This window comes from Pelodiscus sinensis, chromosome 15 (assembly GCF_052426305.1).
Source record: "Pelodiscus sinensis isolate ZL-2025 chromosome 15, ASM5242630v1, whole genome shotgun sequence".
Lineage (NCBI taxonomy): Eukaryota > Metazoa > Chordata > Testudines > Trionychidae > Pelodiscus > Pelodiscus sinensis.
In genome coordinates, this window is record NC_143066.1 from 5785895 (window position 1) to 5805479 (window position 19585).

At 54.2% G+C, this 19585-nt stretch overlaps 1 protein-coding gene across 4 annotated transcripts in view; it reads left to right on the forward strand.

The window, feature by feature from the left end:
- The window catches only part of MGRN1 (mahogunin ring finger 1), a 70460-nt gene that overhangs the window by 32481 nt on the left and 18394 nt on the right, over positions 1-19585 (forward strand). For 2 of the 4 annotated variants that reach the window (XM_075899121.2, XM_075899123.2), the window contains exons 5-7: positions 1612-1729; positions 12606-12672; positions 15944-15993. In XM_075899121.2, the coding sequence (XP_075755236.1) occupies positions 1612-1729; positions 12606-12672; positions 15944-15993 (235 nt within the window). Of the gene's footprint in view, positions 1-1611; positions 1730-12605; positions 12673-15940; positions 15994-19585 lie in introns of all 4 variants that reach the window. The other 2 variants (XM_075899122.2, XM_075899120.2) reach the window with 1 other exon arrangement.

Below are 19585 nucleotides of genomic sequence, written 5' to 3' on the forward strand. Positions count from 1 at the left end.
GCTGAATCCAGATCTCCTCGCGAGGCTTCTCCTCCGCGAGCCATACCCACCACACACCTCTGTCCTGTCGTCCACCTTCGCCTCGGGCGCGCTCCTCCCCTCCTCACTTCCCTTGCTAGGTCTCTCCTTCCCCTGTGCTCGGAACAGGCCCAGCCGCTCTTTCAAACCACGGCCTTTCAGAGCTGCTGCCGCTCCTCTCCCCAGGCCACCGGTGGGATGGGGGCAAAGAGGACAGTTTCCCCAGTGAGTCAGGGCCAGGGCCAGCGGTGGCACCTGGATCCCGGGCCCTTTAGAATCGCTGCCAGAGCGCTCTGTACAGTTTTGAGGGCCGAGGGAGGGAGTGGTCCGGGCGGCGCTGAGGGCTGGCCGTCCCCAGCCCTGCCCCTTCTGCACAAGGCTCCGCCCCTTCCGGGAGCATGGGGGGGGCCCCCTCCTGCATTGTCCCAGGGCCTGACAATCCTGTCAGCCCTGCTGCCTCTCTTACAATGTGTTTGTGCCAAGCACTGGCAAAGCGAGTTTCCCCCTCCAGAGGCTAGTCTATACAGTGAATAACAGCCTGTTCCTGGGCCAGCTAACGCTCTGCACGCACAGGTCTGTGCTCTCGGGCCTGGCTTTGAACTCTAACCCCCCCAAAGATGGTTGTTTCTGCGTTAGCTTGTGCCAGGGACGTTTGCTTCCTCTGTGGCTTGTAAGACCTCCCTGCACCCTGGACGTGGTAAATAGTGGCACCAGGTGGAAATGATTTCTCACCTGGGTTAAGGGAGAGACCCCAGCTGGTGACAAGTGTCAAAGGCCTGGAGGGTGCAGCTGGCCCTACCGCTCCAGGTGATGCCTTGGTTTCAGAATAAGGTCCTATGCAATAGAAGCGCCTTAGGTGCTACCGTAGGTAGGGCCAGCACCCCTGGGCCTGATATCGGTGCAGCTGGTGGGGGGCTCTTGAGCTATTGGAGTCATACTGCCTGCAGAGCAAGGATGCGTGTCTCTCCCCGCAAGAGAACGGGGCACGTGGCTTGGAGACACGGGGGCAAGAAGGAGGGTGTCCAACGTAGTCCCTGCTGCTTGGCCCACGTGCTGGTCCGATGCCGAGCTGCCTTGGCAGCCGCTAGCAGGTGCTAAACGCCATCCCTTAGGTGGGGCCCCGGTGTCCTGTCCACACGTGAGGAGCGATTGATCACGGTTAGATCACCGTGCAGGCTCTCCGCTGTGCATGTGAAGGGGCCCAGGCTTCTGCCTCCCAACCAAAGACCCGAGCCTGCTAAACAATGTGCCAGCAGTGCCAGTGCTCCCGCTCTATGGGGTCTGCCTGGGCTCAATAGGGGGCCCCTTGTCTGCAGTGCTGTGGGCTGCCCCATTCGCCAACATCCCCAGCCAGGCCACCGTGGAACTGGTCAGCTGGAACTCCGACCAGGGCTGCCTACCTGCGCTGTCTCCCTCTCCTGAGCTCCCTTCCCCTCCTCCCCCCTTTGTGTGTGCAGAGCGAATGGCTGCCAGCCCCGGCCAGCTCCGCTTCTCAGAGCAGCCCCTTGCGATTCCAGGCAGGAATGCCTTGCCTCCCATCAGCACAGAGCGATCACTTGTTACCCTGAGTCTTCTTTTTCACCCCCTCTCCAGATACAGCACAAAGAATCCTTCTCTCCAGTCGGAGACGGTCCATTACAAGAGAGGGGTGAGCCAGCAATTCTCCCTGCCTTCCTTCAAGATTGATTTCTCAGACTGGAAAGACGATGAGGTAACGCTCTCCTTGGATTTCCCTCGTCTCCAAAACCCTATTGTTCTTGAAACACTGGGCTCTGTTTAACTTCCTGAGGGTAGCTGGAAAATGACCAGTCCCAGCTGCCATGGCATAATCAGTCAGCGTGGGGTGAAGGGCCCTGGGAAAAATTGTCCTGAAACATGCAGGACAACTGTTGGGGAGGTGCGTTAAGCAAAACATAACGGGCCTGCCTGACAGGATCTTAGCGACGTGGAGCAGACCGAGACTCGTCTCCAGCTCTGGGTGCATGACGCTGGGCCCACTGCAAAGGAAGCTGCTTGTTTTGTAGCCAGTCTTCATGCTCTCCCAGGTTATCAGGACACTGGGGGCGCACAGGGACGTAAATCCCCTTTAGAGAGGCATTTATGGCCTCGTAACCTGTCTGGTTACACAGAGCCTACGGAAAAGTGGGTGTCCACTTTCCATAGCAAACCTATTAAACCACACGATTGGCATGCACCTGTCTTTAAGAGAGCGTTTCCAGTTACAATACTGGCCTTTTCTGTGCCCCATCAAAGGAAGTCAGAATCGGCCATATACGAATGTGGTCGCTTGGAAAATAAATGCTCATCTTCTCTAGAGAAAAGAGCAATTCTGGTTTGCGTGGTGGGCTGTGCATTAGGATTAGTACTCCATTTCTCATGGGGCCCTATTGGGGAATCGGGGTGTTTGTGTGTGGTTTTTTCCCCTAGTCTGTGTGTGTTAGAGTAGTGATGTGGGTGCATATGTCTTCATTGACTCCAAAGCCGTAAGGGACAGCGGGCCACTGCGATCATGTAGTAAAACAAGCCAGAGAACTGCCCCACAGTTGTTCCTATTTACACTAGAGCAGATATTTTACACAAGCATCCCCCAGATCTTGATTTAAAAATTCACTACAGCCCTTTGGACAGACGCTGCCGAGGTCATTGATGCTGTAAAGCATATCTGGGCTCATTCAGGGGTGTCAAAGAACTCATGTTTCCTTTTGACTGAAGCTGTGTTGGTTGGGAAAGTGAGCATTTATGACTAGCCTTCAGGAAGCTTTGCTTGGGATTGAATGGATAAGAAGATTCTTACGAGGAAATGAAAGTATCCTTGAGAAATGATCTAGAGAAAGGGGTAAACAGTGAGGTGGCTAAATTTGCAGATGATGCCAAACTGCTCAAGAGAGTTCAGACCAAAGCAGACTGTCTAGAGCTTCAAAAAGATCTCACCAAACTGAGTGATTGGGCAAGAAAATGGCAAATGAAATTTCATGTTGATAAATGTGAAGTAATGCACACTGGAAAAAATAATCCCAACTATATATACAATATGATGGAGACTAATTTAGCTACAAGTACTCTCGAGAGATCTTGGAGTCATTGTGGCTAGTTCTCTGAAACATCCACTCCGTGTGCAGCGACAGTCAAAAAAGCAAATAGAATGTTAGTCTGGGCTCAGGCGTCCCGGCTTCTCTACCACTAAATGACCTCCCAAGTACGCCTGCTGCGGCCTGAAAGCCCTGTCCCGCTCCCAGCCCTGCTTTTCGCTCCCTTCATTGCTCGCTCTGCCGAACCAAGCAGGATGTTGGCAGCCCAGACGCTCCTCAGCCTCTTAGAAAAGCAAATGTGTTCGACTCCTCTGCTACTGGCGTCTTGGACCAGCCAGAGCCACTTATAATTGTGCAAACAGGTTTTTAACTCTTAGCAAAAGTTTTGCAGCTCATCTTTAAACAGCTGTGTGCCCGCAGAGGTGGGGGCGAATGATGTACTGCACATCTGTGGGGCAAGCCTTCAGAGCCGTTTGGTGCTATAGAAGCACTATGCTGTAAACCCCCTTCCCATCCCTTCTGCACACCAAATTTTGCTGCTCCACTCTGCTGCTGTGTTGCGTGGGCAGCGGTGTCATCTGGCAGGTCTGCAGCTGGCTTCGTAGTAGGGAGCGCTGCTTGGGAACCAGTGCCGCACCGGCAGCATGGCTCAGAGGGGGATTTCCAGGTGTTCCCTTCTCCTCTTCGTACCCAAGAACATGTGTGGCTGATGTTCCTAACTGGTCCTCTGTCCGTCGTCGGTGCGTTGCTGTGTAGCTGCATACGCTTAAGCCCTGTAGGCTGCTTGCCAGCTTCGCTATTGGTTTGTCAGGAAAAAAAAGGTGGGCGTGCTTTTGCCCAATGTAACACTTGTATGGGACCTAGCCCCGCTTCCAGACAACGGAATGGAAAGCAGTATCGCCTGGGCTGGTTGGTAGGATGAACTTGACGAAGTCCATGTTGTCTTCACGTGTGTTGATTCATTGGCAGACTGTAGGAAGAGGCTTGCAGAGCTGAAAGTGTCTTCTACAGAGTCACGCGGGAACGTGAAGTACCATCTTTGGGGGACAATTCAGACAGTGTGCCGATCCCGATTCCAAAACAACCGTGGTTCTGGGCCGTGCTTTCTCCACTAAATGTGCCAAATGGTATCGCTGCTCTTGCTGAAATAGATTGGAGCAGGAAGCAAAGCAGGAACCTAAGAGCTGCTTTCAGCAACCCCTTAGCCAACGATCAGTAATAAGTTAGGACTGTTTGGCACCGACCATGGTAGTTTGAAAACGTGGTCTGCAAATGGCTAGCGAGAGATGCAGCGTTTCCCTGTGGATGATCTCAGTGTTTTGAAAGTGAGCTGAGGCAGGAAGTGGTAGCAGTCACAAGCCCTTTATTAGCAGCTGCTCTGAGGGGATACACAATAGTGTCGTTATGTAGTTGAGATCTGAAAGTTTTTCTCGGAAGTCTGTAGATAAATATTTCCTGGGACATTTGGCCTCTGCAGTGATTAGACTGAAACTAGCAACAGAAGAGTTGTAGCTTCCCAATTTTCTGTTCTCCCGCAAAATAACTAAGGCCTGGTTTACACTGCAGAGCTAGTGATGCAAGGCAACATACCTGGATCTAGTTGGGCATGTGTCTGGGCTTAACTTTGTCTCCCACCACTGTAAGTATCCCGGGATGCCAAGAGCGTAACACCACTTCCCTGAGCAGCGTAGAGCCAGGGTTATTGTACTTAGATCAATGCAGCGCGAGTGTAGACATGGTGTTACTTATGTCGACCTTCACGGTACTCCAGCAACTGTCCAATACCCCACCCTGGCTGATTGGTCATCATTGTCAACTCCCAGGTGTCCTGGACACCAGAAGCCTCCTTTCAAAGCCCAGCACGTTTTTGCAATTCCTTTTCCTGATTGCCTATCTTAGCAACTGCACCGTACAGCTCTCCATGGCTGAATACAGCTGCCCAGGCCAGCGACACACTCCTGCCTGATACACTGCATCTCCTGGGCCTGGGGGCTCAGCCCCGAACCAGCAGCAGAAATCTTGCCAGTGGATTTCCTGACTCCAGATTGAAATTTGGCATTCGTAAGTTTCTGCACTGTGCTCGTCACTTGCTTCTCTGGCACCAGGGCGGCTCTCCTGTTGGTGTCCCTATAATGGAAGGCTGGGACAAGCTCAGCGCTCCGATCCATTAATGTGGCCTCGCACATCTGAAAGTTCTGCCGCCATTGCAGTCCCACCAGACAGTGCTTGTTTCTCAGGGCCCACAGCAGCTCTCCACCTCCTGCAGCTGCTCCACAAATGCCACCAACAAACTCGACTTGGTTCTTGCCGTGGCCCACGCAGATCTGCTGTCCAGGGTCCTTCAGTAGTTCTTGCATCTCTACAAACTCTGCAGGATCTGGCGTCCTTTGCGGTGCCTGTGACAATAGTTCAGGTGCCATGCTTCTGACCGGAGTAGTGGACAGCAACGAGGGCCGTGTGGACTTGTGGAATTTCAAAAAAAAGGTGCAAAAATGTTGGGATACGGATAAGGTTCTAGAATGGAGACAGCTGCCAACTAGGAAGTTGACCCTGGGCTCCCAGTCGCTCCTGTGCTGCTTGTCTTGACCCCCTCGTGCATTGCCGAGACTTCCCAAAATACAGTGTGCTAGATGGTGGTGAGTTGGACAGTGAGATGTCTACCCATGGTGCACCACATTCTGCGTCGGTACAAGTATCTTGCCGTGTACGCCCATTGCCACCACTAGGGTACAAGTATGCACACGCACGAGCAATGTACCAACTACAGTGGCTCTATGCATTTGTAGTGGAAATTTGGAGTAAGGCCAAGTCTGTATTGGAAAAGTTGATCCAACTACGTGGCTCAGGAGTGTGAAAACCACATCATTCAGGGTGTGAGGTTTAAGCGAATCTAACCTGGTGTTGACAGCAGTCAGTTGGTGGAAGAATTCTTCGGTTGACCTATCATCCACCTCTTGGGAAGGTGGATTAACTACAGTGAGGGCTAATGGTTCTGCCAGCATCCCAGATACATGAAGCCCCAGCAGGCATAATCCTCTTCCCCTCGTTCCCACGTTTGCGATGGACTTGGGGCTTCAGTACGTTCTGCAGCCTGTTGCAGATGTTGTTAAATTGGAGGTTTGTAACCACTCGCTCAAAGTGCCAGTTGGCTCATTTGTTTCCATATTTAAATGAACCTCCTGTCTTTAACGGCCTTGACGCTGATACAAATATCCCACAGTGCTGCGGATGGGTAGTGACTTCATTGCAGGATAAAGTATCTGAGCAGGGGAACCAGACAGCAAGTGTGTGAAATCGGGACCGGTTTAGGGATAACAGGCACCTGTATAAAACACAGCTCCAGATATTGGGACTGTCCCTATAAAATCGGGACATCTGGTCCCCCTAGACAGAGGAAGGAAAAGCTGATAGTTGTTAGGAAGGCCTGGGGTGGGGAGTCTGTACCTCAAGGTCCTCATAAGGTCCTTGCCTCAATGTCATGTGCTGCACTGCAGGGCGGCTACTGGTAGGTCTAGCTTTAGTACCAGGTTTGGACAGGCCACAGAGCTTTCAGCATGGGGAGAGAAGATGTAATCTCCTTAAGAGGCTTTTGTGTACTGCCAGTTGTGGCTGTCACCAGCCAAGGCAAGCGATGTGACAGCCAGTGCCACCTAGTGGCTGAACATTTCAATACGCCTTCTCAGAGCCTGGTTCATAATAAAGATGTTAAATATCGGTTAATTGAATAGTCGATTAACCTCCTGAATTCCTATCGGTTAGTCGACTACTCTGTAGTCCCTGGGGGTGGGACCAGAAGCCAGTGTGCTCCGACCCCACTCCCGAGGAGCCCCCTGCCACTCCATGCTGCTGCCTCTGTATCAGAGAAAGCAGTGCGGGATGCCAGGTGGGAGCTGGTCCTCAAAGGGAGCCCATTTAAAAAGCAGCTCCCCTAGTGGACTGGCTGCCTATCGCCCTGCACTGCTGCCTCTGATATAGAGGCAGCAGCCCCTGTCCAGGGGGAGGGGCTAAGCTCCTAGACCCGGCACGAGCTGGAACTGAACCCAGGCTGCCTGGCTCCTAGTACACTTTAAATGCAGTGTCCACAGCAGCGGTAGGTCCCAGACCCAGTGCAAGGTTGGGCTGCTGGCCAGCCTGCTAAAAAATGTACTGCATGGTCTGAGTGGAGGGGGGGGGGAATGTGTAGTCTGTAGCATTAACCTATAAGCTTTTGCTTATCAGTTAATCGACTACACTATTACATCCCTATTTCATAAATCCCAGCGAGCCCAGACTGGCTGCAGTCAGCAGGACTTCTGGTCTCCTCTTCCCGCTCAGCTTCCTTGACTCGTGCCCTGCAATGGACAGAGTGGAGGGTGTTTTAGCAACCTTCACACTTCCAGTGTTTGGGGGATTTGCCTTGCGATATATTTTTTTTAAGATGAGTCCAAATTCTGTGCTGCTTACTGTACCCAATGCCCCATGGGTCATCTCGTCAATGTTAACCAAGATTGGGGGACGGTTCTGCTTGAACAAACGCTGGCCCATTCGTTTGGCCGCCTCCTTTAATACTCCACCTGGCATGTGTTCCTCTTCAGCAGGCATCGCCAATGTAAACCCCTCCTGGCAGTTACTGCTGTCTGAGCTCGAACTCGTGTGTGTCAATACTGGTGCCTTGTTTGCTCTTGCCTGCGGTTCAACCGATCTCCTGGTTCGTGGGCGGTGGGGAGGACAGGCTGAAATTGATGCCAATCTAGCTGGCGTGAATAGATTACCATTAAAGCCTGTGATATTGCCCTGGCCTGGCAAACTGAGGCCTAGGACTTATTGAAGAATGGGGCAGGCTGGAGGTATTTTTTTCACGTTATTAGCTGCACCGTCAGCCACTTGCCAAGAAGCTGCGGGAAGACTCTAGTGGCGAGGTTAGAAAATGCAGAGCTTGTGCTGCTGTCTCTGGTCTCTATTCCCATGGCATTAAAGGCATAGGCAGGCCCGCCGATGGGGCTGGCAAAAGTCCGGGGCTCCTGGCTGCTACTGTGGTAGTGGCAGCAGCCAGAGTCTTGGGCCCTTTAAATTGCCATCCGAGCCCTGGGCAGCATACAGTATGGGTGCACGGAGGGGGCTCTCTCTGGCCCCACCCCTTCTGCCTGAGGCCCCGCCCCTTTTGGGAGTGCTGAGCTGGCCCCCTCCACCTCTACCCAGGGGCCCTGTCTGCTTCCCTGGGCAGAGGAGCTATAGGGTCTGCGTTCAAGGCGTGTCTTGACTACATTATTCAGCAGGGTGCAGAGAGTTGTTCCAAGCCCATTTCTACCCTATTGGAAAAACTGGGCAGATGTTAATTGAGACTCATGCGTACCCGTTTCCCCTGTGTGCGCTGTTTCCCAGCCCCGCTCATCTGAACCAGCAGACACCCCCCTCCTCTGCCCAGTCACCTTCGTGCCAGTTTTGTTAATTTGCTACACTGGAACATCTCTGTTGCTAATGTCCAAAAGTGTGTGTGTGTGTGTGTGTCACACTGCGAGCTAGGGGTATGGTTCCCCCGCTCACACCAGTGCTTATCGGGCTAGTGCTAGTATCAAGAGCAGCGCAGCTGGGGAGGCCCCACAGAAGCAGACTTGTGTGAAACCGGGGGTGGGTACTCAGTAGGGCTCAGCCATCGCTCTGCGGCCTCTGCCCAGGCTACAGATCTAGCTAGCAGGGGCAGGGAATTGCACCCTGGGCTCACGGTGTAACGTCACCCGCAGCGCTGCTTGCAACTGCCAGCAAGAGCAGAAGGCTGGTTCCTTTAGTCCTTTCAGATGCAACAAACAGCTCTAATGTTGAGGACCCTACAGACAACTCCCAGCTCGCGGTGATGTCTGAAAGCAGCGTATTGCCCACCCCAGTCCTTTCTGGTTCTGTTTGCAGGCAAAGTCGATGAGTCGCTAGGGAGCGTCAAATGGTCTGTCTGGGGTGATACACAGGAGTAGGGGCTCCTGGCCCGTGGCATGTGGGTGGCGTCGCGGCTTTCCAAAGGGACTGCAAAGAGGAAGGGTGTTTGCATGTGAGGCTGTTTTGCTGCTTTCGGAGGTAGAAAGGTGGCCTAAAGGGAATGTTTTGCATATGTGTTTTTCCTTAGGAATCTGGGGCTTTGTTCTGTTAATGTGGTTGGTGTTGGAGGACTCAGATACCTCACAGGCCTGGGTCAGCAGCTCTTGGTGCTAAGCCGTGTATCCTTTCTCCCAGCAAATGCAGCCTGTCACCCGTTGGACCTCCTTTTCTCAGACTGCCCCAGAGGGGGCCAAGGGAACGCGGGGGCTGTTCTGTAGAACAGTGGCGATTATCCTGATGTGCAGGGAAGAACTCTTGGTCTGCCAATGGGAACATGGTGGCGGCGTTCTACGGTGTGCCTGCGAGCCTTGCTCGGGTGGCTGGGTCAGAGCCGCGGTGCACGTCAGGCTGTGACTCTGCCTTCCGGGCGAGAGAGGGCTGGCCAGTCAGTGCTTGGGCAGTAGGACGAGATGGGGGCTGACGTCTTCTGAACTGTGGAAGGCTCAGCGCAGGAAGAGGCCTTGGATGTGGCATTCCTGAGAGTCTGACCTACGATGAGCTCTTGTTCAGCTTGAAATAAATTAGGGATGTGAATGGTTAACCGGCTGGTGCTTCCTGGTTACGGTTACCAGCAGGGGCTGGAACAGCCCCCCACCTGTGGCAGGCCCAGCTGGAGCACCAAGGTGGGTGCTCCCATCTGCCCCCCGTTTAAGCGGTTAACCAGTTAAAGATAATGTTCAAGCAGCAAACTGATGAAATGGGATTTTACATCCCTAAACTCAATCTCCTGTTCCTCACGAAGCCCCATCTTTAGCCAATGGGCTCTTCTTTCTTGCCCATGAGGAGCCCAGAGGTAGCACGTGGGGCACCCCAGCCTGGAGAACCGCAGGGGCTGGGTTTCTTGCCCTCCCCCAGGCAGGTGCCTTCTCACGCTGCACAGCTCCTTGGAGCTGGTGCTGAGCACGAGAGACGCCGCGGTTTAGTGTCTGCCTGCGGCTACATAGAGCTCCGTAGCCAGTGGAGTTCTTTAGCCGTGTTCGCACGTTGTAGCAGGGAAACCGAGGCAGGAGTTCCAGGTGACTCCGGAAAAGAATCCTGAGCCACCGCCACTCCTGGCAGCTGATAATCCTCTAAGGGTCTGTTGTCTGTGATTGACGAGATTCGTAAAGTGCGATGTGGCATTCAGGCAATAGGAGCTTTGGGGCCTACGCCATGCGCGTCCACGTGAGACTTGCAATTGCCCCTGCCTGCTGTTGCTTTGAAATTCATGTTTCTGACCCTTCTCTGCTCCCACATGGCAGGAGAGGAAAACCCATGCGCTGTGTTCCCGGGGGGCGCTGCGTTCAGGCGGAAGGGCTATGCCAGCTTGCCATTTTACTGAGCTGCTGCTGTGAGCTAATCCGCTGTCACGTCCTGCGTGTGGCCCCGCGAGTTACTCTTGTGGCATGGGCAGGGTGGTTCGTTCCCAGCCGAAGTACACGCTTTTAAAAGGCCGTAGCCTGCCGTTACTGTGCTGAGGTACAAAGCAGGGAGCAAAAGCTGTACGCTACACGTAGGGCCTCCCTGCGGTCAGCCAATCACAGAACTGCAGGACTGGAAGGGCTTCCATAGGCGCTCTCTGAGGCAGGACTAAGGGTTATTTCCAAACGTTTTGGCGTCACACCCCCCCTTTTGATTTTTGAGAAACCCAAAAAATAGCAGCAAAAGTTGGGGTGAGATTGACGGGGGGGGGGGATGGCTGGGTTGCCTCGCGGCCCCCCCCTCCCCGGAATTTCTTCACGCCCCCGTTTGGGAACCCATGATAGCCCATCCCTAACAGGTGTTTGTCTAATTGTTCTTAAAAACCTCCACTGACTGAAATTCCACAACCTCCTTAGGCGTTTTGTTCCAGTGCTTAACTGCCCTGGCAGGCAGGAAGTTTTTCCTAAAGGCCAACCCAAACCTCCCTGGCTGCATTTTAAGCCCATGGCTTGTCCTGTCCTCGGTGGACAAAAATAATAATTTCACTTTCCTGTTACTGAAAACGGTTCTGTCTCCCTTCCCTGCCTTCCCCAGACTAAACAAGCCCTGTTTTTTCAATTGCTCTTCGCACCTCACGTTTTCTAGCCTTTGAATGATTGTTGGCTCGCTCCTCTGGATTCCCCTCCATTTGTCCCCATCTTTCCTGAAGCGCAGTGCCCAGGACTGGACGCCGTCCTCCAGCGGAGCACGGAGTAGAGTGGAGGAATGACATCTCACGTCCTGCTCGCAACACGCCCGCCAATACGTCCCCGAATGACGTTTGCTAGTTTTGCAAGAGCCTTTCGCTTTTGACTCATTTTAGTTTGTGATTCTTAGTTTGTAGAAACACAAGAGCGGCCAGATGGGGTCCGACCAAAGGCCCGTCCAGCCCAGTGTCCTGTCTGCCGACAGTGGCCAATGCCAGGTGCCCTGGAGCAGGGGTCTCAACCTTTTTAAGTACAAGATCGCTTTTTCAATTGAAGTGCAATCCAGGACCTACCTCAGACCCAAATACCCTCGCCCCACCTCCTTCGTACCTCTTCTCTGAGGTCCTGCCCTGCTCACTCCATCCTCCCTCCTTTCACCAGGCAGGGGCAGAGGATCAGGGCACAGGCTCTGGTCTTGGGCTGAGGGATTTGGAGTGTGAGGGAGCTCGGAGCTGAGCCTGGGGCAGGGAGTTGGGGTACAGGAGGGGGGTCGGGGTACAGGCTCTGTAAGGGAGTTTGGGTTCAAGGGGCTCAGGGCTGGGGCAGGGGATGCAGGAGGGGTACATGACTGGGTCAGGGGCTCGGAGCTGGCTCCAGCTAGACACTGCTTATCTCAGGTGGCTTCTGGGTGGTGGCTGCAGTGGGGCTAAGGCAGGTGCATCGCTTCTAAAAGCAGCCAGCAAACTCCCTCCACCCCCCGCCCACAATTCCGGATCTACTGGTTGGTGACCACTGCCCCAGTGGAAGGGAACACAATAGGGAATCCTCACGTGATCCCAACCCTGTCACCCATTTCCAGACAAACAGGCTATGGACACCATTCCTACCCAACCTGGCTAATAGCCATTGATGGACCTAACTTCCATGAATCTATCTAGCTCTTTTTTTTAATCCTGTTCAAGTCCTAGCCTTCACCACATCCTTTGGCAAGGAGTTCCACAGGTTGTGCGCTGAGTGAAGAAAAAAAAGTAGGAAGCAAAATCTGCCACACTACATACAGAATACTACTACAGTAGCCTCCCGTTCCGATGCAGCACTAGTAGCATGAGGTACACTGTGCAGCTGGAAATCACACACGGGCTCCTTTGGATATGTGAATTGGCAGGAAGCGAATACTGTGTGAATCCAAATTGCTGTGGTTCCTTGGTCTGCTCGCTGTTTTTTCCTGTGTAATCACCACCTCCATGATATTGCTTCCCTCTGGAAGACACACGTTTTCTCTGGTGGGCGGATGGATTCAGCCGCTATCCCGGGGCCTGCCCCCATCCCGGAGCCTTTCTTTTACACCTGTTTGGATGCTGGTGTGACGTAGGCCGTGTTGAAACCCTGTTTTCTTTCCTCTCAGCTGAACTTCGATTTGGACCGTGGTGTGTTCCCTGTGGTGATCCAAGCCGTAGTGGATGAAGGGGACGGTAAGCTAGATGTGTTTTCATCCATTGTTTTGCCATGCTCCTGAGAGGCCTTGTCTGTATTGTGAGCTCGGGCTGAGTCCCTGTCGCAGATGCTAGCTCTCTGCGAGCTACCGCGAGCATGAAGAGCAGTGTGGCCACAGTAGCATGGGCGGTTTCGGCAGGCGCATGGCTGAGCTGTGCCAAGGACGTACCCACCAGGGTCAGGAGGGTTCACAACACCGACATGCCTCTGCTGTCGCTACCCTGCTATTTGTACCCTTCTTGGCTCAGGCATGAGGTCGTGTATGCAGGCATGGGACTCATGCCCCTGGCTTGCAGTGTGGACATAGCCATAGGGGGGCTACTGCCAAACACCTAAGGGTGGAGCTTAAAGACTCCTTGTGTTTCAAATGTTCCAGGAATGTGACTTGAGCCTCCATGGGAAAGGGATCCAGGTAGAGTCAGATCTGGCTTTTATGCTCAGATTTCATTTTGAGAGAGAGTCTAGGCTGGAGCTTGGTTCAGCCCCTGGCTCTGCCACAGACTGCTAGTGTGACCTGGGGCAAGTTCCTTCGCCTCGCCGCACCTCCATTCCCATCTGTAAAATGGGGATAGTAATTCTTCCGCCTCTGAGTGGCAGTGCCTAATACAGGCAGGCCCTGAGCTGGGTGAGACCTTTAGGTGATAACTAATACTCCCACGCTGTTCAAATCACTGTGAAATCAAATTTGTTTTTACCATGAAATCCAACTTTTGAATGTTGAAAACCCCTGATTAGTTCAGAGAGCTGCTTTATCTCGGCTCTACTGGACGATCTGCCAGAACGGTTTCTTCTCTATTGAATTTTCATACATTCAGCCATTTAAAAACATCCGTTGCTTTTCTTTTTAAAGCAGGGCTGGCTAACGGATATAGTATCTAGACTGCCATTCCTACTGCAGAGGTTTGTTTCTCTGCACGCTGTGTGTGTCTGTCTCCGTCCTTCTGAATGCCAGCCGTTAATGGACACACTTAGGTCAACTTTCCCCTCAGCCAGTCCTTTCCCTGTTAATCAGTGGGGCCACGATTTCACCATAGCTTGTTTGGAAACTCTTCCAAAGCTGGAGACCAACTGATTATTGAGCATTACTCTATTTCTAGCCCAAACATTGTAGCATTGTGCTAGGGCATGACAGCCCCAAATGGGAAACTGCCTAGAAATTGATGGCAAGGAAAACGAGGGGAGAAAAATCCCAAGATAATGAACCAACGTCAAGTTGAGCGATAAGGCATAATGCGGCATGAAGAAAAGGCATTGTAAAATGTTGGCCGTTGCTGTAATCTCAGGTGCTGTTCGTGAGACGCGTAAAGAAATTTGATTTTCTTTGATGTAAAAGTGTCTCATTATGTCTGGGGTTTGCTTTGAGAATAGACTTCTGTGCTGCACTCCCGTTGATTTAATAAACTCTGTAAATCCGTCCTGATTAAGGATGTAAAGTCCTGTTTAATTGGCTAACCTAGGGGTTCTCAAACTTTGTGATACTGCAACCCCCTCTAAGTTGCTTACGACCTCCCCCAGGGGAGTGGGGTCATGACCAACAGTTTGAGAAACACAGGGTTAACACATTAAACGGGTGGGCAGGGCCCTCCCGGTCGTGGCTGGGTTGGAAAGGCCCCCCTGTCCGGCCCAGACTGGTCCAAGTCAGCCTGGAGTGGCCCCCACTGGTTAACCGTGTGCATCACCCCGTCAGAATGATGGGTATTAGTTAACCATTTGCATCCCTAGTCCTAATAACCTAGATGAGCGATTGCTTTTAAATCCCTTCCTGGCAAAAATATCAACGCACACAAGTAGCTGATACTTCAGCGGGATCTGAGAGACGCTGATGGGCCCGTCTCTTTCCTTTTAACGGGAGAGAGCCAGCCATAAGCGTTCTGATCGCCTGCGCAGTTGCAGGCAAGCGCATTCAATGAAATGTAACAGCAGATGAGAAGTGCCGTCAGTCCGAGAGCTGCCCGACGGTGCGAGCTTTCTGTGCAGAGCTGAGAATACAGAGCAGGTCCAGGTCCATCCCAGTTTAAAAGCGTTCAGGGAGGGGCAAGTCTGTGCAAAATGTGACCGTCTAGTTCTGGCCATGCCAGCTGCCTGAACGAACAGGCCTCATTCCCCTTTGGGTCCTTGTGTCTCTATCTTGGTGTTTGAACGGCTGCTGAGAGCAATGGCGTTAACTTCAGCCCAGATCCTAATTTACACTGGCCTGTTGGCAGGAGAGTCCCCTGGGACTCGTTTCCCCCGCCCTGAGGGCAGGGAGGGGCTGAGCCCCTTGGTCTCCCTCACGCTCTTACATTTGCTGGCTGTACTTTGCCTGCGAAGACGCTTTGGGAGCATTTGGTGCCTGCCCGGGGTCACTCTGACAGAGTCCACAGGTTCCCTCCTCGCGGGTGACCCTTTTATGCCAGAATCCGACCAATGGGGCGGCACAGGAAGTACAAAGCTCCCTTCCCTGTGAGCTGAGGGAGTCATTTCTTTTGGCCATGGCTGCCCTGGGAGCTGACTGGTCATTCAAAGCCTTCCCGGCGTCCCTAGCCAGCCAACGTGTGGAACCAAAGGCCGATAAACACTTGACCTCGCGGCTCCTCCACGTGCCTTGATTGCTTGGCCGGGCTGCATTCTCCCCAGTTGTCATTGGGGAAAACCCAGGCGTCAAGGTGAAGAGGTTACGGGAATCCGTGTCAGTGCTGGAATCGTGAGCCTGATTCCTAAAACACACTGGTTTTGCCTGGCTCCTGAGCGTCGGAGGAGCCACGTGTGCAGGGCAGGAAGCTAAGCTGGTTACTCCTGGAAAAATGAGGAGGCTTCCAGGTGGGATGGGGCCAAACCTGATACCTGTTTTGGGGCAAGAGGAGAGATGGGACCAGGGAACGAAACCATCCTCCAGCGGCCCCAGGGCGCAGCCACTGATTGAATCCCTGGGCAGCGTCGCTGGGAGAGCTCGTAGGCGCTGCAGAGTGGGATTAAAATGCAGCACGAGCCAATGAAAGTGGGAAATGGGATGGGATTGTCAACAGCTGGATTCCCAGTCATAACCTGAGCTGTCTCGTTCCTCATGCTGAATCCCTCCTCCCCAGCACACGCCAAGCCAAGACGATTGGCCTCACGGGGCAATAGGAGAGATTTCATGGCTCCCTCCCGTCCCCCCCCAATGGCAGGGAGGCGCATAACCCCCATTCTGTTCCCTCTGGGGGGAGGAGGGGCTGGGAAGTGCCGGCCTCGTTCGAGGTTTTAACCCGTGTTGTTCTCTCCTTCCAGTAGTGGTTGAAGTTACGGGCCACGCTCACGTTCTCCTGGCTGCATTTGAAAAGGTAAATGAGCCCTGCCCTTTCTTCTGTGTCCACGCAGCCCCCTGGACAGGAAGTCCATCGCTTGTACAGCTCCTAGCACTGCCAGCTCCTGGTCCCCGACTGGGACTCTCCAGTGCTACCCTAATAGGCAACATCCGTCCATCCCTCCCTACCCCCCCAGTTGTATTCGGGACTCAGCCTTGCGGTGGTCAAGCAGCCACTTGCAGGCTCCTGGACTGGAAACTTTCCAGCCTCCGGAGTGTGTAAGTGTGGTGGTTATACACAGGCAGGCTGTCTGGTAGAATGGTCAGAGCCTGACAGTGTGTCCGCAGCGCGGCCTCTGCTGTGTGACGGTTTGATCTCAGCTGTGTGGCTGAGACCAGATCGTGTGCAGACTGGAGCCGGGGGTACGCGAAGACTGGGCGCTCGCTGAGTTTGGAAACATGATGATAGGAGCTTGGTCCCGCCCACAGGGCAGGCCTAACCCAGGTTCAGTTCCAGTCCCGTGAAGCAGGGAATTCTGCTGCAGGGACAGGCCCTTGCATTAATTGCAGCTGCTGCAGCCGGCAGAGCAGCTCCATGCTGCAGCTGTTGGGGTGGCGGTGTGGAGGGACTGCCCAAAGGTTCCTCAGGAAGGGCAGTTGTCTGGGTGGTGCGAGCTGGGCTGGGGGAGCGATTCAGGGGCAGCATTTCTTCGCTGCCACGGACTAGTGCCCCGAGTGCAGCAAGGTCGGTGGGCTAAGCCTGGTGCTGCTCAGGGCTTGCGGGGACCTTGCCCAAGTCGCATGACCTTCCTGCCCCAGATTTCCCATCTTCCTCAAAGGGAGGGGTGGGGGCTAATCAGTGGGGCTGGGGGAAACCTCTGTTTGGCAGCTTATTCCTATATGGTGTTTGCTGACCGTGGATATGGCTGAAAAGTCTCTCTTTGACCTGCTGGGGAGGTGAGGGAGTGAGAGCCCGACTGGGGTGCCCTCTGGCACTAGGACAAGGGAAACGACATTCCGCTGGAGGCAGGAAGAGCAAACTAGCTCTCACCCCGGAGATCTGCCCCTCCCTGGCTGTTACTCAGGAGAGAGCAGGACCAGCACTGGAGCCTGTGGCGGGGTCAGAGCCAGGCTGTTTGGTGGTGGAGGGCAGGTTCCCTAGCAGACTCTTTGGGACTGTGGTGAGAATATGGGAAGGATCAGGTCCTTGTTCCATGCGAGTGACTTGGCACGGTGCAGGAGCATTGCCCATCCCCTGCCCCCCAAAGGCCCTTTGCTACTCCCCATGCTGCTGCCTTCATTCCGCTGCTGGTGTCGTTGTACGCAGGCCAGTGGAGGGGTGGGCCGTGTCTCGTCGCTGTCCGTGTGGGCAGCCCAAGGCAGGGCGCCCGGCCTCCTGTGCTTCCCGAGCCGGAGTCCTGAAATGAACCTGGCTCTGCATTCCTGGCACCGAACGTAGCAACATGTGGCCAGTTTTCATAATGAGCCCTTCTTACAGGAATCTGGTCCCCGCATTGCTGGGGCTGAGCTGTGAGAGTTGGCACCTCGGCTGGGGCTGATCCCAGGAGGTGCGACGTTCCACGGGGCCTCTTAGCTCTGTGAGAAACCAGCTTCCGCTTCCAGCGCCCCGTCTGTGCCTGCGAGCTCAAAGCGCCGCGTGCTCAGTGACACAGACTGGGGAGAGGCAGCAGCAAGCCCCCGTGCACCATGGGGGGGAGCAGAAATTTAGCCATGATCTTCTCTCCCCAGAAAGCGGCCCAGGGGCTGCCCATGCTCCATCCGAGGCAGAAAGGATCTCAGGGTTCTGAGGCCTCCTGCTTCCGGAAAACAAGGGCTAAACTGCCTGCCAGAGGATGTTGTGAAGGCCAAGACTATACCAGGGTAGATGAATACACGGAGCACAGGGTAGATACGGAGCTAGATGAATACACGGAGCACAGGGTAGATACGGAGCTAGATGAATACACGGAGCACAGGGTAGATATGGAGCTAGATGAATACAGGGAGCACAGGTCCATCAATGGCGATTAGCCAGGATGGGCAGGAACGGTGTCCCTAGGCCAGTGGTTCCCCACCTTTTCGAGCATACGGGCTCCTGTTCAATCTGTTAAAATTTCACAGACCCCCCGCTCCCTCCTGGGGGGGAGAAAAGGAAAGAAAAAGGAGGATCGGCTCACTAGAGTGGGCCCGATCTTTATTTTAAACTTTCCACGGACCCCCTGCAGTACCGTCGCGAGCCACCGGGGGTCTGCGGACCCCAGGCTGGGAACCACTGGTCTAGGCTGTTTGCCAGCAGCTGGGACTGGGAGCCGCTTGATGGCTCCCTGTTGTGTTCACTCCCTCAGGGCCCCGGCATTGATCACGGTGGGGAACCAGGCTCCTGGGCTAGACGGACCTTTGGTCTGACCCAGCCTGGCGGTTCTTATGTCTTGATGACTCTGGGGGGGGTCTGAACTCGTCATTCTCCACGATCTCCAGCTATTGTAAGGGTGGTGGTCCAGGGGGCTTCAGCTGCCGGGGAAGCATGCCACGCCTGCCTGCCAGCTGGAGACACCCGGCTCCCTGACATTCCCAGAGCTGAGCAAGGTGGCTGACAGATCTCAGAATCCCACCTGGGCCTGGGCCACTGACGCATGGTTGAGCACAAGGACTGAGTGTCCTCTCCATTCACCACCTGCTCTGTGCTTGCCAGCCATGTGTCCTCCTCCCCTCTCCCCCCCTCCCCCCCCCTCCCCCCGGATGCAGCCCGCTCCTGGGCATGGGCAGATTTCCTTGGCAGGTCCTGACTGCCAGACTTGGCTGTCTCCTGGCTGCACCGCAGCCCCTGCCTTCAGCACAGAGCCCAGTGTGGGACGGAGGGTGGAGACCCAGGAGGATAGGGAATCTGGACCCACTGCATGGGCTCCCCTCCTGCTGCCATACCCCTGGTACGTTCGCCCATTCACATCCATTCTTCTTGCCAGCCCGCACTGATTTTCTCACCTTTTGCTTCTGCGTCCGGAAATGTACTTGTCGAGCTGTTAATTGTTTTGCAGGTTTTTAAAAAGCTCCTACTTCCAAGCTCACTCAGCAGGTTGCATTGAATCTCACACGCCCAGGCACTGAGGTGGTAGCAGAGGTGGGGGGCTGTCGGGTGACGGGAGGTGAGCGCCTTCTCAACCGAGCATTGAGAGAGACGCTGCCAGAAATCAGACACAGCCTCCTAAACGGATGGGGCTCGGGTGTCGTTAAGTGGCAGGATAGAAACTGGTGAAATGTCTGAATTACCAAGTAGGACACGCTTGGGTTTGCAGGACTTTTTAGCTCCTTTCTCGACAGGCCAGTTCCTAGATGGGGCCCATCTTTGTAGCATCTGACTGTTCATGCGAACACAGAACAGCAGAGTCATCCTGTAGGGTAGTCAGACCCCAGTGTCGTGTTGTGGGGGAGCCACAGGGTTGCAAACATTCTGCATGGAGAGCCTGCTAGAGGCATTCCTGCAGCCCAGCAAGCCCTGACAAACTGCTAGGGAGATCAGGGACAGCAAAGGCACTGCCGAGAGAACCCTGCCTCTGGTCTGAGTCTAATCCCAGGGACAGGTGCCCCCTGTGTCTTGGGTTAGTTTCCATGCATTACAGTATCAGAGGGGG